This window comes from Cucurbita pepo, chromosome LG02 (assembly GCF_002806865.2).
Source record: "Cucurbita pepo subsp. pepo cultivar mu-cu-16 chromosome LG02, ASM280686v2, whole genome shotgun sequence".
NCBI classification, from domain to species: domain Eukaryota; kingdom Viridiplantae; phylum Streptophyta; class Magnoliopsida; order Cucurbitales; family Cucurbitaceae; genus Cucurbita; species Cucurbita pepo.
In genome coordinates, this window is record NC_036639.1 from 7,705,481 (window position 1) to 7,724,142 (window position 18,662).

General features: G+C 34.8%; 3 protein-coding genes across 4 annotated transcripts; 2 read left to right on the forward strand and 1 right to left on the reverse strand.

Annotated features, from left to right (window-relative positions):
- The first annotated feature begins 1,186 nt into the window (after positions 1–1,186).
- On the forward strand, positions 1,187–3,673 carry LOC111789011 (40S ribosomal protein SA-like). Its single transcript, XM_023669624.1, has 5 exons — positions 1,187–1,417; positions 2,019–2,281; positions 2,457–2,654; positions 2,756–3,002; positions 3,391–3,673. Exons 1-5 carry the CDS (start codon positions 1,276–1,278, stop codon positions 3,489–3,491), a joined length of 951 nt encoding a protein of 316 aa, XP_023525392.1. The 5' UTR covers positions 1,187–1,275; the 3' UTR covers positions 3,492–3,673.
- A 10,268-nt stretch (positions 3,674–13,941) lies between these two features.
- LOC111789420 (ATP synthase subunit delta, chloroplastic-like) lies at positions 13,942–14,951 on the forward strand. Its single transcript, XM_023670188.1, has one exon. The coding sequence runs from the start codon at positions 14,022–14,024 to the stop codon at positions 14,742–14,744; it is 723 nt and encodes a 240-aa protein (XP_023525956.1). The 5' UTR covers positions 13,942–14,021; the 3' UTR covers positions 14,745–14,951.
- A 769-nt stretch (positions 14,952–15,720) lies between these two features.
- On the reverse strand, positions 15,721–18,147 carry LOC111787606 (mitotic-spindle organizing protein 1B-like). 2 transcript variants are annotated; one of them, XM_023667621.1, is made up of 3 exons: positions 17,978–18,127; positions 17,684–17,713; positions 15,721–16,224 (listed from the first exon to the last, which is right to left on the reverse strand). In XM_023667621.1, exon 3 carries the CDS (start codon positions 16,213–16,215, stop codon positions 15,982–15,984), a length of 234 nt encoding a protein of 77 aa, XP_023523389.1. In that variant the 5' UTR covers positions 16,216–16,224; positions 17,684–17,713; positions 17,978–18,127; the 3' UTR covers positions 15,721–15,981. The 2 variants fall into 2 exon arrangements, 1 of the variants encoding a protein (XP_023523389.1); XR_002814010.1 differs by lacking the exon at positions 17,684–17,713 and having other exon boundaries at positions 17,978–18,147.
- Between the last annotated feature and the right edge of the window lie 515 nt (positions 18,148–18,662).

The window sequence follows — 18,662 nt, forward strand, 5'->3', positions numbered from 1 at the left end:
TTACGTGGGGATTTTGGGTCGTTTTACTCTCTTTCAAACAGTAGACTTTTCAATCGGGTCAAAGCCTAGACCAAAGGTGCCTAATTAGGGAGACTCATCGGGTAGCAAATACCATCCTAGCAGCCAGCATTCTTGTCGGAAGGATTTTTTAGGAGGCCCGGACACCTACCGAACATCCCTGAAGGGAGTAAAAAATAAATAGAAAAAATCCCTTCCAGACCGACGGGACTCTACGTCTGGATCTTATTCCATCTCAAACTCGGAGCCCTATCTATCTGCGCGCTGGCAGGTAGGGGCTTATCTATGTGATTCGCTGAGTCAAAACTCGGTTTCAATCCTAATTCAACATCACGAACCTGAATTTGAGAATAAGGTGCGGAAGAGACTAGAGGTAACTCAAAGCCCTATCCATACCCGATCTCGATCTCGGATGACGCGGTCAGAAGATTCGGAGGGTGAGCTGCCACCGGTTCTCACCCCCAACACTAGTACGGTCAGCACGACAACCTCGGAATCAGTCATACTTGATTTGACTAGGTTAGAGAAGATAATGGGAAGACTAATCTAAGAAGTAGAAACCATATTCAGAACCTCGTAAATCAAAGCAGCTTGACTTGACTGAGAGTTTACGAGGAGAAGGCAATGGAATTGTGAGACCATAAAGAATAGGTGAAGGAGAAAACTGATCGAGTGAAAGAAGTCCAGGAGAGAACCTACGACATCGGGTTTTGGAGACCCACCTTATACCGAACTAAACGAAAGATTACACAATTAGCTATTTGAAGAGTCATTGCAGTGTGTGGAATAAACCAGCCCTGAGTGTAGATGACATAAGAAATTACTGTGTAGAATGAACTAACATTATTGAGTGTAGATGACATAACATTATTGAGGACGTGTTCGAAAGTTGTGCGATCATAGAGGAATCAATCCATCTTAATATGTTGGGGACAAGAATACGACCCCTTATTTTTTAAAACATTTTCTTTTTTTACTAATTGTTGATTGACAAAAATATTTATTACACCATTTCAAATTTGGGATAAAATTAAATTAATAGGAAGGGTTTTAGCCTTTTTCTTTTTTGTTTTAAACTTCATCATTGAGGGCATTTTTGTAACTTTACGAATCTAGGGTTTTCATTGCTCCATAGAATAAATATTGGCGTTGCTAAACCTCTATCCCTCTTCACTTCGTCAAGTATTGGTAGCGCCGAAGAGCCCTGAACTCTCTCCTTCCTTTCTTCCTTCAGTTCGCTGATTATACGATTCAGCCATGGCGACTGGAGCTGCACCGCCGCGTCAACTCTCACAGAAGGAGGCCGACATTCAGATGATGTTGGCCGCCGAGGTTCATCTTGGAACCAAAAACTGCAATTTCCAAATGGAACGTTACGTTTTCAAGCGCCGTAATGATGGTATGTTTTTCACTCTACTCGCCTTTAGATCTTATTTTGTTAGGTTACTCGAGGTTTTGTTTTTTCTCCATTCTTTTCGGTGTTACTCGAGGTGTTGTTCTTAAGTTTATTTCCCTATAATTTCTCCCAACTTTATGGTGATTACAGTTTCTTACACTTATCTGTGGTTCCCTGGTTAAGCTTGCGTTTGTTTATTTTTAGATTTGAAGTTTCGGTCTCCCTATTTTTCTGTTATATCTTTTTAGATTTTACTGTGTTTTCCGAGGATCTAGCATTGAATATTCTCCAAACTATTCTCCATTTGGTTTTGTATGTTTGGTGTGACTCGCATCTTCTATGCTGTTCCGAAAGTTATAGCTGAATGTTGATTAATATGGTTTCAGAAATGAACTGAAGCCATGCGTGTTCAACTTCCGAACATAGTCTGTTATTCATGGTTTAGAGATCGGAGTTCTTAGTCTGTTGCCTTTAAGCCATATTTGATTTTATCTTATTGCAGGCTGGATGAGGATTATCTCTACGATATGAATATGTTAACTTATATGAATTTTTATACTATTGTTGCTTGTGATTTTTTTTAAAACCCTTTGTTTGCTTTCAGGAATCTACATCATTAACCTTGGTAAAACATGGGAGAAACTTCAGCTGGCTGCTAGAGTAATTGTGGGTATCGAGAATCCTCAAGATATCATTGTTCAGTCTGCTAGGCCTTATGGTCAGAGGGCTGTTTTGAAGTTTGCTCAATACACTGGTGCGCATGCAATTGCTGGAAGGCACACTCCCGGAACATTCACCAACCAGCTTCAGACCTCATTCAATGAGCCACGTCTTCTTATACTTACTGACCCTAGAACTGATCATCAGGTGTTTAACCTTAGAAATCAACAATAGTCCATGGTTTAAAATGAAGTCCAAGAAGAATTGATATATATTGTCAATTATGATTCAATTCATGCTTTTTCGCCCTTATATTTATTTGTGCTTGGATTTACTTGATGCTGTTGTTTTTTAATGTTGTCTTGTTGATTTTGACTTGCAGCCCATTAAGGAAGGTGCCCTTGGGAACATTCCTACAATAGCCTTTTGTGACACTGATTCCCCAATGCGTTATGTTGATATTGGAATCCCTGCTAACAACAAGGGGAAACATAGCATAGGATGTTTGTTCTGGCTTTTGGCAAGGATGGTTCTCCAAATGCGTGGAACAATTCGTGCTGGACATAAATGGGATGTGATGGTAAATTCTAAATTCTAATTTCTATTTGGACTGTACAAACCACAATTTGACCAAAAAAATTTAAATTAATTATTGCCATGGGAACTCATTTCCTTGTGTAGGTGGATTTGTTTTTCTATCGTGAGCCTGAGGAGGCTAAGGAGAAGGAAGAGGAAGAGGCTCTTCCGCCCCCAGATTTTGGCATTGCCGACTATGGTGCTGCTCCACTTGTTGCCTCAGATCAATGGTCTGCACAAATTCCTGATGCTCAGTGGGGTGCTGCAGATGTGGTTGTTCCAGCTGCTGCTGCTGCTGCTGCTGCTGCTGCCATTCCACCTCCTTCCAGTGTCGAGTGGACTTCAGAGCCAGGTTGAATCTTAGCTTTTACTTTAAATTGTTTATTTGAATATCTATCTGCTCTTTGGGGTGGTTATCCCCATGTGAACTAGCTTTCTTCGCTTTGAAGAAGTTTTTTCTCTCATACTAGACAAGTCATTTTATTTGTTTTCCGTTGGAAGGTGTTTATTAGTACCTACATCATACTGCCAATCACCCTGATCTTTGGTACTATACTTTTTTGCATCTAAGACATCATTTGACCAGGAGGTGTTAGATGCATCTTACTAGCAGAAGTGCTTGTAGATTGTTAAAAGTACTTAATCGAGCAATTAATAGTTTGCTCATCGGCTTAAATACTTTTCTTTTCCTACTTGCACCCAATTACATTCACCATCTCACTCTTTTTTCTTTGTTGCAGCTGCTTTGGCAGCAGATGGATGGGACGCTGCAGTAGCACCCCCACTATCAGCACCTGCAGTTGACGGTGCAGCACCTCCCTCCAACGGTGGTTGGTATTGAGAAATAGATGGTTCCGAACCAATTGTACTCCAAATGTTTTAATTACTATGACTTTTTGCCTGTTTAATTAGAAATGTCACCCTTTTTGGTTGGAAAACCGACTCAGTTCTTTTTCTCGTAGTCTGAAGTTTTAGATTTTAAGATTGAAATTTCAACTTCAATACATTATGAATGTCTCCTTACATTTTTTTTTTTTTTTTAAATTTTGGGATATATGAGAAATTACGCCAACCAAGAATATTCGAGTTTTTAAGATACTGTCCTTCCACCGGGAGTTTTGGCTTTAATCCCGATACTGATATTTTACTGACAAATCCAGTAAGTTTAAGTGTAGTGTATTGGTTTTTCATTTCTTTGGAAAGGGAGTGTGCGGAGTGTTTATTTCTTTCGATGTGCATGTTTTTATGATAATTACTTCAGATTATGTTTTAGGACCTTGGAGTAAATTGCCTATTTTATGTCCATGTAAATTAAGCCACCTCTTTGTGACCACACCCATGTATGAATATTTGTTGAAGAGGAGTTCTAAAAGATAATTCTCCACTCTATTAAGAGTAAATCCTCCTCTGGTGAGTGAATCTTCATTTATCTCAACATCCCATTCTTTTAATAAAATATTTTGAATATGTAATTATTATGATATAATATCTTATTAATTTATGTTTAAATATAATAATATATCATAATGCTTTCTACCTATGTTAATATTTAAGGTATAAAATACCATAAATATATCGTGTGAATGTTTAATATATTAAATATTAATTTAAAACATTTTAAAATAAATATATTATAAATTTTTCTTTTTTTATATCGATTAATATATCACATATTAATTTGAACTTTTCAAATTAAATATGTTTTTATCCTTTTGTATTTAATATATTATATATTTTAAATATTAAGGTAAATGCAATGTGTTACTTTTATTTCAGGTAAAGACAAGACATTTTTGTACGGTTGACAACGACATTGTAAGTTAAAGTCCATAACACATCCGTATAATAGTGATATTTTATTTATTAGACTTTAGGTTAGAATATAGTGTTTTTACTTTTATTGTTTATTTATTTTATTTAGTATTTCGTTATCTTGTTTTAAAGATGTTTTCGAACATGTAAGTTCATGACAGTGTTTTATGACCAAATTTCAAATGTTTAATTCCACACAAGAGCGTAGGTTATGATGACGGTAGCGACTTTAAGTTAGTAGAAATCAAGGGCCGTTACAGAGAAAAGATGTTTAAATCAATTAAGCGATGCTCCAATGATTGTATTTATTTATTACATACGAATCATATCTTATGATATCTTCCATGATAAAATTATTTAAGAATTATCTTCCAAATCTTTTATTTTCATAATTATAATCCCACATAAATTTAAATAGTACAGTACATAATAGTATATATAACTTATTATTCAATTTGATGGCATGTACTAATTATTTTATAATTAAATTTTGTATATTTTTATTAAAATCACTTATTTGAGAAAAAATTATTAATATTTATGATTAAACAAATGCAAAAACCTAAAATTTAATACATAGTTTATTTATAGTATATTTATTAATGAATTAAAATAAAAATAAAAGTTAAATACATATTATTGTTTTATTAGTAAATTATTCTAATTGTAAGAATTCAAAAAAATAAAATAAAAAATTGCAGCAACCAACGAGTTGGCCCAACAGAAGTTCAATCCAAAACCCACCGGAGGATACGGCCCAACCCACAGACGCCTGCAACCTGCAACCCGAAGACGCGACCCAGAGTCTGCATCTCGACCCGGAACGCCACCTGACACGTGTCGCACATGCGGATGCCGACTCCTTCACCTCGGCGCGGCTTCTTGGCACAAAACTCGGTTATTCGACTCGGTATAGAGATTGTTATATTGTTTTCTATACTTTTTTTACCGCTGAATTTGACATTAATTGAGGTAATTGAGGTCAGTATAGCGTCCTATTCCCAAGTTCAAGTTGATTTAAGCTACAAATGCGAGTTATTAACGAAAATAAGTTGGATGTTCGAATAGAAAACAACTCCTGACAATGCTTAGAGCAATTTCGAGGAAACAGAATCCCAACGTATTCAAGTGTAGAGAGAACGCCAGCTGAGTCTAGCCAAGTAAGTGACCTTACTATCGGTATGGTTCTATGTGATGTTGTGTGTTGACATGTGCCCCCTGGTTTTGCACGTGTCATATATTTGATATGTGTGAATTATTTATGAATCGATATGACTATGATATGATATGCATATGTAATGATATGTGAAAGGTATGATAACTCTTACGGTATGATGTGTTCAATAATATGTTTGAAATAAGATATGAGCAGGATGCGATAAACGTAATGTAAAAATATAACTAAGATATGTTCATAAAACGATATCGTTAGGATATGTATAGAAAACGATATAATTATGATAGATTGATAAAATGATACGGTTAGGATACATTCCTGTAATGGTATGACTAGGATACGTTCCTGTAACGGTATGACTAGGATACGTTCATGAATCGATATGAGTAGGATACGTCCATGAAACGATATGGTTAGGATATGTTTGGGAAATGATATGACTAAGGTATGTTTATGAAATGATATGATTATGAGATGTATAAGGACGATAAGGCTATGACAAGTTTAGGAAACGATATGTCTAGATGTGACGATAAGGCTATGACAAGTTTAGGAAACGATATAACTAGATTATACGACTTGCACGTGTCATTTATGTTAGGATCGCACAACAACACACACATTCGATCTAGATGAACAAAAGAATAGGATAGAGAAAATGGGAGGAGAATATTGGCTAAAGGTTTATATGGATGACTTTAGGCAAGTAAAAGAGAATCTAGAAACTACATCTTCAAAGTTTTGTGTAAGCGATATATCGTTTAACATACTATATATAACTTTACCCGATATAACTATCTACTATATATAACTATCTACCATATATATATATTTACCAGATATAGCTTTTTACTATATATAGCTATTTACTATTACCATTTACTTTATATGTCATTTACGCATATAGTTTTATGTATAACCGACTAAACTATAAATAAGCATAAGGCTCCATAACCTAACAATTCTCCCACTAGACTGATCCAGTCAACCAAGAACATTCTCAAACAATCCTGAGCATCTTCAGTGCACTATACCAATTGAGGCTTTGCACAACCTCAATATTCCAACATCAACACATTTTGTCAACATGTTGGATTTTTTGCACTCTCTATCTTCTCCAAACAAATCACCATCTTCCACTAACACATCACCATCTTCCACTAACCTGCGAGTGAAATGGTATTGCCTTTTGTGTTTTGTCTTTAAATGATAGACTGGGTTCTTCACCAACTGTATGACACTTTGACTATCTTTATAAAGATTCTTTTCGTGCTGTTTCTTGCCTAATTCTTCCAAATAGTCAGTCATTCACATCGTCTTCTTTTCAGCTTCACTTATTGTCACGTACTTAGCCTCAATACAATGCATTTTTGAAGCCTAGACACCCATCATCCATGGCTTACTCCCACTTGGTTGTGTCCTTCAACTATAGGGCCTCATCAAAGGGCTCTGGTTCCCTTTCATCAGCAACAGATAGTGTAATGAAGGTACATACATATCAGGTACATACATATCAGGTACTCTGATAGTACGGGATGATCTTCTCAACACCGGTTCAGGTGTCACTTGCTCTACCGCTGGTTCCTCTGCAACAGTTTCAGGAGTTTCTTGAGTATTTGCTACAACATCACTAGGTGATTTTTTTTCGCAACTAAACCTCAACTCCCACTTGCTTCGTTGTCTTGGAACCTTGCTCGACATTTGGTTTCTCAGCAGTAGTCTTTGGAGTTTCATGAGTATCTACTACAACATCACTAGGTGAGTTTCCCTGCAACTCAAGTTCAACTCCCACTTGCTTCGTGGTCTTGGAACCTTGCTCCACATCTTGTTCCTCAGCGGTAGTTTTAGGAGTTTCATGAGTATCTGCTACAACATCACTCGTGGTCTTGGATCCTTGCACCACATCTGGTTCCTCAGCAGTAGTCTCAGGAGTTTCATGAGTATCTGCTACAACATCACTCGTGGTCTTGGAACCTTGCACCACATCTGGTTACTCAGTAGTAGTCTCAGGAGTTTCATGAGTATCTACTACAACATCACTGGGGGAATTTCCCTACAACTCAAGCTCAACTCCCACTTGCTTCGTGGTCTTGGAACCTTGCTCCACGTCTGTATGGATCATTTCCAACCACACTTTCTTCAATTCTCAGGCAGTCCTTGTGAAGCTAACTCGTTTATGCTTGCTCATAACGTAGTTCTCACAATGATTCACATCAACAGATTTCAAACCTTCTAAAACTCCTTTCGCGGCCAGCATCTTCATTCCTTTCACGCTCATATGTTCAAGTCTATTGTGCCGTAGTCTTGAATTTGAAGCATTCTTAGCAACAGCAGCCATGTTCATACACCCTGTAGCAGCGGATAAAGTTCCAGATTTTATGCCACGTGCTACCACCATAGCACCCTTCATAATCTTCCACAAACTCTTCCCTAACTCTATTGCATATCTTGTGCTGTCCAATTGACCAATGGTGACCGGGTTCTTCTTGAGACCAGAAATATATCTAACATTCTTTAATGTCCATTAATTTTCTGCTGGAGTTTTTATGCAAACATCCCCTTTTTCTTTAATCTCCAAATCTTTGTTGTCGGCAAGATACACCTTCTCGAAATTTTCAGACTTGAAATTTCAGAACAACTCTTTATTTGGAGACGAATGAAAAGATGCACCTGAATCCAAAATCCAGGATTCAATCGAACTTTCTACGCTGAGGATTAGAGCATCCCCAATGTCTTCTACTGAATTTATAGAATCATCATCTCCAGATTTGTGATTCTGCTTTCTTTTTTGTCTTGTACAATCTATCCGAAAGTGACATTTTTCTCCAGTATTCCAACACGTTATGTTTGGTCTATTTGAAGATTTTTCTCGGTTCTTTGATTTTGATCGCCCTTTGTTTAGGCTCTCTGGTTTACTTCTTCCCCGTTGGTCAACATTGAGAGCGCTACTAGATGAATTTCCAATTTCTCGTTTGCGAATACTTTCGCTGAGTTACATCCCGAATTTCATCAAACTTTAGTTTATCAGATTCTCAAGAATTGTTGATTGCAGCAACAACAGTATCCCACGACTCAGGTAAATATGACATCAAAATCAGTGATTTAATTTCATCCTCGAAATTAATTTCCACCGAACTCAGTTGAATTACGATCATATTGAATTCATTTATATGATCAACAACAGATCCACCTTCAAACATTTGTAAATTGAACAATCTTCACATCAAATACACCTTGTTCATAGCCGACGGTTTTTCGTACATATTCGACAGCACCTTCAACAGATCTGAAGTTGTCTTCTCCTTGATGATATTGAACGCCACGTTTTTGGATAGTGTCAACCGGATCAACCCTAAGGCTTGTCGATCCTTGAGCTTCCACTGTTCCGTGGTCATGGTATATGGCTTCACCCCCAACAGGGGTTCGTAAAGATCTTTCTGGTAAAAATAATCTTCAATCTGCATCTTCCAGAAACCGAAATCAGATCCATCAAACTTCTCAATTCCAATCTCTGAACTTTCCATCTTCACAAATTGTGGTGACTTCCGCCTAGCTCTGATACCAATTATTAGGATCGCACAACAACGCACACACCCGATCTAGATGAACAAAAGAATAGGATAGAGAAAATGCAAGGAGAATATTGACTAAAAGTTTATACTGATGACTTCAGGCATGTATAGTAAGAGAGAATACAGAGAATACAGAAAGTACATCTTCAAAGCTCTGCGGGATATATATATGGTTTAGCTAACTATATATAGCTTTACCAATATAACCATCTACTATATATAACTCTCTATATATATAGCTTTACCAGATATAGATTTTTACTATACATAGCTATTTACTATTTATGACAATTTACTCCTATGTTATTTATCAAATATAGCTCTATCACGTATAAGGTATAAATAAGCAGCATGCTCCATAACCTAACAATTTATGCTTATATAATATGATGATCTTATATAATGATATAATGATGATGACGATATGATGATGTTATATGATGATATTATGATGATGTTATATAATGATATAATGATGATGACGATATGATGATGTTATATGATGATATTATGATGATGTTATATGATGATATAATGATGATGATGATATGATGATGTTATATGATGTAATGAAGATGATGATATGATGATGATGATGATGATAATGATATGATGATATGATGCGACAATAACATGATGATGTTACATGATGTGATGACAATGATTGATACGAATCCAACAAATGATAATTTGCATGTACTCGGAAGAGTAATTACAAGAAGTAATACAAATAATATTTAAGTAAAAGAATGGAGGGACAATAAATATAACTTACCATGATTAGAAATACTTTTTGTTTTTGGTAGTTGAACTACCAATTAAGGCTATTTATGTTTTACTTTCCTCAATTTGTATTTAATAATTTTTATTTGTAGTATGTAGTTGACAGTTGAACCACGTTAGGTTTAAATTTTTATATTTAATAGCTTTTATCTGTAGTTTATAGTTGAACTACATTATGTTTGAATTATCTTTTTAGCCTACTTAAAGGCACTAAATATTCAAATTTGAAATCATTGTTGAATAAATAAATAAAAAAGAAAAAAAAAGAAAAAGAAAAAAAACATTTGTGTTTTCTTCAAACCTTTTTGGTGTTATTGAACCTTGCTTTAGGTTTGATGTTTAAATCGTTTCATTGGATTAGTTTTGATCAATCTAATTCTGGAGTAAGTTGTCTTGAAATCTAAGAGTGACCATCCTAGATTCCAACTTCGATCTTAAAGTTATGCATCTTCTAACCCGCCCTTAGTTGGAATCAATTCGTTAAGTTAGTTTCTTTTTTTTTTGTAAAAGTTTGCAAGTATACTAGAAGGACCTCTAGCTTTGCAAAAATTTAGCATTGTTGGTACTTATCAATGATGATATGATGATACGATGACGTAATGATGATGAAGATATGATGATATGAGGATACTGATGCATCATAACATGATGATATAAGATGCATGATGATGATATGACTTAATATGGTGATATTTCATAATTAAGATAATATGCATGAACTAAATTTCATGATGCATTATGATGACGTGTTTTCTAAGATACAACCCTAAATGACTTTAATGATGATGAATGTATGAAGACCAATACATGCATGTTACCTAGAGTAATATGTGAATGATGTATAAGATTGTGTCATAAGAATGATTTAAGATGAAAACTATAGGAACCTCATGCATATTGTGTGTTCATTTACATCAGATAACTTCCTCATTTATGTTGATGAGTACGGACTTGTACACTATAATAATTATGATGATCATCATCATGTCTTGCATTATATTCGAGGGTTTACTGTTCTTCTAATGTCCGATTACGAACAACTAACTCGACTTTGATGGGCCTAGGGGTGTGAATCACCTGGTGAACTCACTCTCGCACGTGTGGGTCGTGTGTAGGGAAGTGCTACACATCCAATTTCGTATGAACTAGAGGCTAACTCTATGATGGTTTTAAATGATAGGTCCCTAATCATGAGTTACATGTGTATGCATTCTCCGACCTCAATAGTGGGGTCACTTACTGAAAAATACTCAAGTCGTGTGCTATTTCTATTTTCAGGTAAAGGTAAGTCACCCTTGTACGACTGACGAAAACATCGCAAGTACAGACCATAACACATGCATAAAATAATTGTATTTAAATTCTTAGACCATAGGGTAGTATAGGACGTTTTTCAATTTGAATATTTACTTTGTTTTATTTAATATGCCGTTAGGTTGTTTTTAAGACTTTTTGAAACCTGTAAGTCCTTGGCATTGTTTTACGATGATGTTTTAAACGTTTATTTCCCGCATAAGAGATGATATTATGAAGATGGTAACGACTTTAGGTTAGAAGAAATCTAAATTCATTAGAATAATAGTATAACATTTATAAGTATATCTCATTTAATATAATTTACTCCACCATATACAACATTTAATTTTTTAAATATAAATTCGACTAAATATTTAGGATTAAATGTTTATATAATTTTATTAAAATTATTTAATTTATAAGTCTCTCTAAATTTAAATATATATACGTACATATGTATATACATCTAAGATTTTTTTTGGTACCTCCTATAATTAGCAAAAGGTAATCATAGTCATTTTAAAAAAGGGAATAAATCAATAAATTATCTATTTTTCACAACGAGGTTTCGCCTTTTTTTTCCCCTTCAAATCTTTATTCCTTTTCATCTATTTTTCCTATAAATCTTTCATTAATAATAAAAGTGTCGTGTCTTGAATTCTCGGTGTATATAAATGTGTTGATCTCGATTATCAATCTTAATTTTCAAAGTAACACAAAGCAACAACATGGAGTTTAAAGCTCGTCTTTGCCTCTTCCTCTTGCTCTCGTTTGCACTCATGAGCTCTGCTCGAACCATATCTCATTCAGGTACGCTACCCATTCAAATAGTCCTAGATTCATCTAGTTCATGCACTTTGAATACATATAAAAAAAAAATTGAAGTTATCAGTTTTGTATAAACTAAATAAAAAAAAAAAAAAGTGAATCAAACATCTGTTTCTAATTATTGACGTTTTAGCCAAGGAGGTGATGAGGGACTATGATGATCCAAGTCATGTCCCTAGTTGGAGCCCACTATATCCGCCCGAACCACCTCATTTTAAAGTTTTTGCGGTTTACGATGACCACATCAACATCAAATCTTAAGCAAATTTGTTTGGGAACGGATAAGCTGTTTTATTTTCTGTTACAACGAAGCTTAAATAAAAAACTTATGTTATTGATGCAAATAATTCCGTTCCTATAGAGAACGGAATAATATGTTATCATATTGATGTAACGAAGATTGAAATTAGTATGGTAATGTACAAAAATATCCATTAATATGGAATAATATGTTATTATATTGTGTTCATTTCACATTATGGTGAATTTATGTCATTAATTTTAATTATTTTAGTTGCAATTTAACGTTATTTAATGTATAAAAAATTCAAGGTCATTAGTATAATCTTGATCCGTGTGGATTGATATATGAGTAAGTGGGCATAGAATATGGATAAGATCAAATGCATTATCGTGTTGACACTATTGATATGACTCACTTAATTCAAATCGTTTGTAAGACTCGAATTTCAACGAGAATTACATACTTAAATTTTTTATTGAGGAGCTTAGATAAAGTAAAAAGAAAATTTTCAAAACTTTAAAATTTTATTGAAGGTGCTTCGATCTAGCTATAAGGAGGCGTCTTCCGACCATGGTCTCTTCATGAAACTTGCTCTTAAGTCTAAACTCATGACTTCTCAAAAAAAAAAAAAAAAAAAAAAAAAAAAAAAAAAAAAAAAAAAAAAAANAGTTCTAAAATTTAAGTATGTTGCTTTAAGGAGGATTTCAAACATCTTTATTTAAGGAACTCTTAGTCGAATTGGACCGAAAGACGGAGTTTCGGTGGAAGTTAAGAACGAAGAGCTTTTAACTTTGGACCGAATATGCATGCATTTATTTCTTTCTAACCGATAATGAAATGAGATGAAAATAATTTTGTTCAAAAGTTGAATTAAAACTCTATGCTCGGGTGAATAAACCAAGTTGATTTGTATTACTTACAGATACAAAAATTAGAAGAAAAAAAATCGCAATAAATATGAGCGGAGAATCAGTGCAAGTGACATATGAAACTGCACGTGGGACCTCTCGTGCACGTGTGTAGACACGTGACAACTCATGAGGTCAATGTTTTCGCCTATTTAACTTCCTGTTCGAATTTTTCCACTCCAGATACTAACCTTAATTTCAATTAACTAGTAAATTTTGAGAGAACTCGAGGCTTCCAACAAATAGAAAAGCTAACTCGAGAAGCCACGCGTCATTCAAGTGATACTTTCTTCAAGTAATACTTGTTCGGATCACTAAGACGGGCTAGCATGCAAACCTATTTTTTCTCTAAAACTAAATAAATAATTTATTTTGGTAAAATTAAATATATAATGTATGTGATCATGAAATATTTATATAAACAAACAAAATTGATTTTTTTTTTTTTTTTTTTTTTAAAAAAAAAAAAAGTATGCAAAATGAATGGTTTCGTGAAAGAACAATATATAAATATGGCGCATCCGAAACCTCCACGTGTCCAGTTTTATCTAATTCAACCAAAGCCCTCTCAGCACCTCAGATATTAGGATAAGCCATGAATCCTCAACCATGGATCCCTTATTTCCTTCTAATCTGAGCCGTCCATCTCCACCACATAATCCATAGCCTTTTCTTTAGCCTTCAATTTACCACAACAACACACTCACAAACTCAAATTCCTCATCTGAGAAACCTCGCCGGAGCCATCACAATGGCCGCCCTTCACCAAACCGCCGCTTCTCTCCAGGCCAAGCTCCTTCCAACCATTCGAATCTCCCGAACCACACCTGCAAACCTCTCCTTCTCCGCTACTTTTCCTTCTCGCCGACTCCGCCTCGGCCACCTCCGCTCTCAAGCCGCCACTAAAATGTCCACCAGCGCCGCCGGGAGCTACGCCGCCGCGCTCGCGGAAGTCGCCGCCTCAAACGACACGCTCGAGGTCACAAGCGCGGATGTGGAGAAAATCGAGAGCGTGTTCGCGGATCCGCAGTTGTTCGATTTCTTCGCGAATCCGACGATTAAGGTCGAGAAGAAACTGGAGGTGGTTGATGAGATCGCTTCGTCGTTGTCTCTACAGCCGCATACGGAAAATTTCTTGAAGATCCTGGTGGACGCGAAGAGGATCGACATCGTGAAGGAGATCGTGACGGAGTTCGAAACAGTGTACAACAAATTGACGAACACGGAACTTGCGGTGGTGAGTTCGGTTGTGGAATTGGAGGAGCAGCATTTGACGCAGATCGCGAAGCAGGTGCAGAAATTGAGCGGAGCGAAGAATGTGAGGATCAAGACGCAGATTGATCCAAGTCTTGTGGCTGGATTCACTGTGAGGTTTGGAAATTCTGGATCGAAACTCATTGATTTGAGCGTTAAGAAGCAGCTTGAGGAAATCGCTACTCAGCTTGATCTCGGCAACATTCAACTGACGGTATAAAATTTACAATGCTTTTTCTGAATTTTTGTTGAGTGGTGATTGTTACTCTATATGTGATGTAATTTATTCGAATTGGTTCGAAATCTTAATTCGGAACTTCTGTATCTATTTCTTGGAAATAATCCTAGTTGTATTGAAACAAAATATTGTATAACTGGTAATTAATATTTTAAATAGTCTGATTGCCCGTCGCTACCATTAATACTAGAATCAATGTTAAAGCTTCGTAAACTTGATACTTGATAGCTCTAGTATTCTCTTGCATCATGGTAATGTTACAATCCTTTGAGGTCAGTCAACATAAAATCATTCAACTAAAGTATGCTTGAGTTTGAAGTTTTCATGATTACGCTACCCAAAAGGAAAATATATTTTATTGGTATATGGAGTAACTTTCAATTCTTTCATGTATTTTTTAGCTATCTTATATTCATAATCACTCACCTTCGATTTCGATTTATTCATATAGTCCTTTTTTACTCAAATATCACAAGCATGAACGAGGTAAATGATAAGATCAAATCAAGCTTTTTCAAAATACTTGCTCAAGTGCGAGACTAGGTGGTATTTGTGGAATTTGATCCGATGATGCTTCGATTTGTGAATGTAATATATTTGCATAGTATACATATTTTCAAGAATTTTCCATAGAATAAAGAGGTGTATAAATAATCTACTGCATAATGTATATTTATTATTCGGTAATTGAACACATACACCTGTACAACTTATGTACTTCATATATATATATATTTATATAGCATTATATGTAATAAAACTACTCATTTTTTAAATGAAACTGGAATAAGAAGAACATAATAAACAACACCACTACAAAACAATATGATAATTAACCTACAATTACAAAAAAAAAACAAACTGAATAAGAAAAAAAAGAAGTTTAGTCATCAGAACGGTGTAAAACTATATAATAATTAAGCATCGACTATATGCTAGTTGACATCATTTCTGCAGATTCTTCAAACAAATTTGACTATTATAGAAATTTTTTTTAAAAAAAAAGATTACATGTTTTATATACAATCAACATTTCAACATCCCATTCTCATTTTGATTTTGAAGCATCAGCAATTTTGTAGAGACTAAATCGATGTTCGTTTGACACTGCCAGCTAATATGCAAAGAAACTAAACAGAGTAAAGGCAAAGTACAGGAGTGAATAAGTACTGTTTTGAAAGGATACGTGAACTTTGAAACCAGCAGAAGAATAAACTTGTTACGTTGGTCGGGTAAGTGATGGCGAGTTCTTGGAGATGATGGCCTCCGATGAAGGTGGCTCTTGACGTAGTTCCTTGACAACAGCAGCTAGAGCCTCCGGGTTCACTCCCATGTCACAAAGAGCAATAAGGACGGAGAGGGTGTGGCGATCAATCCCAGTATTGAGTATGTTGGAAATATGAAAGGCAAGATCTAGCGATTCCCGAGCGGTTCGTGCAGCCTCTGGATCCATGGAGAAGACCTGAAAAAAAGGAGAAAATTATATATTCACATGGTTTTTCTTTGGTTCAAAACATTTAATGTAACCACAGTCAGTTTATCACTGTGGTCTTCAAAGACAAAGCGACGCATTAAGGTAGAAATTAGTGTGATTTCTAATTTTCTTAGCCACTGCAGTAAAAGGCAAAAGGCTCCTCTGAGCCTCTGGCCAAACCAAAGTGCAACTTTTATTCAAGTTGTTAATCAAAAACACAAGGACATGAAAAAAGTAAATCAATAACAACTTTGAACATAATGTCTTAGAAAGCTAGTAGACATCAGAGTTTGTCCGACTTATTTAATGTCATATTTGATACTTTCATCTAATCATAGAACACATCTAATCTCACATCCAGTCATGGGAAAAAACAAATCAGTAAAAAAGAGATATCAAAATTCTAGATAATATAAACACAACAAGGTTTCCTCTCCATCTATCACAATTACCATTTCTATGAGTCCATTTCCGTTTACATTTACTTATTCTCAGTTCATTTGCAGCATCAAGCCCATTCCTACATACACATATTTTCTTCTAATCTAACATATCAACGCAAAAAATAGAAATGGCACCAAGGACCCAAAAATTGACAATGTACCACTCTAATTACATTTATTAATAAAAATCGAGTTCTATCAGATATTCTCGAGTCTCATGTGTCTACCATTTCACTAACAAGGTGTCTGGAAAGTAAATTATATTCTACAAATATAATATGTAGTTATTTTGAAGTAGGGAATATATGACAAAGGTGTAGTTTAACTTCTGATTTACATTTGGGCATTTTACCAACATTTTTTATTGTATCATTTTGTTTGATTCATACGAGTTAGAGAATAATAGAGTTGGTTTAGTGGTCAATAAGGGATGTTGTAGATCCTAAAGGAATAAGAGAAAATGGATTCAAGCCATAGTAGCCACCAACCAAAGATTTAATATTCTCCGAGTTTTTCTTGCATAAACGGGCTCAGACACTAATCTAGAAAAGAATAATAGGATTGAAGAAAAATGATTTTTCCAAACTTCAAATGGAAAAGGGCTCAAAGTCCCCTTTTCCTCATCATATCAAAAGCAAAATACTAAACAAAGTTGAAAGGAGCAAGTAATAAACTAAGGTTATAATAAAAACTGAAGATCGTGACATGGAAACCAAACACTCAAGCAAGTTAAACAAAAATTACCAAACAAGGAACTAAAAAGAAAGTACGATCTTGTTTTGGAAACTACTAAATTGATTCCTTCCCTCATACTTTATCCCCAGCTTATTTGATTCCAATGTACCTTGCCCTTGTATTTCTAACAATTCATAAGTTTTTATCCCTATAGTCCGATCTTTACCTTTTTTTCAAACGTTTAGGATATCAGTGACAACATAATGAGATAACATTTACACGAATTAGCAAGCAGCATTCCTAATTTGTTATCCTCTTTCGTCGCTCACCTTTAGGCACACGCAGAAGCTGAATGAAAGCTGGAACAAAGTTCGCCTCAGAATACTCCATCCAAAAACAAATTATGTATCTCAATGAAACAAAAATATAAACGAAAACAATATCTTCCCAATTACAAGTTATCCACAGAGAAAATTGGAAGATTGCAGAGATCAACACCAAGTGGGACAATACAACGCCTATCGGTACTTCAATTATGAAAAACGTGAACATATATTACCAGCAGTCAAATCAGAAGACAAAGAAATTGAAATGAACGAAAGAAAAAGAAATGATAAGAGTACCGAAAGAGAAGGGGCGAGAAAACCCTAGATTTGGTGCTGCTGAGAGGAGATGGTAAACACAACTTTGCTGCCTCCTCTGTAGAGTTGGAATGGGAAGGAAATTGATAATCAGTGCCGAAAGAGAGGAGCGACGAGAATTAACCCAAATAAATAAAAGTTTTATTATTTGATTGTTTTCTTCTAAGAACTTCAAAATATATCTTTTTATTTTCGGTACCATTATATATATTATTTATATTAACCATGTGAAAGATAATTTTTTAAAATAATTTATAGTTTTAATTAAATATTTTAAAATATATAAATTAATATTTTACGGAATAATATTTTATTTTTATTAAAAAAATGAATAAATTACTCCGACGACATGAACCAACCCAACTTAAAAAATTTAGGATTTGGTTGAAAAATTTTACAACCGTGGTAGTTTTAAAGGATAGGTTTCATCTATGTGTGTGTTTAATACTCAACCATATCTTACACTAAACGAAGGCATTTCGTACTCTTGTCTCGGTTTCATCATCTATGTGTGTTTCATCATCTATTTGGTTCATTATTTCATACTCAACCCGTGTGCTACCGTTATAATTCAGGTAAAAGTAAAGTGTTCCTGCATGATAGTGAATACTAAAATGATCATGAAAGTTAAAAGATAGGATAACAATATGCATTGTTTTCCACCATT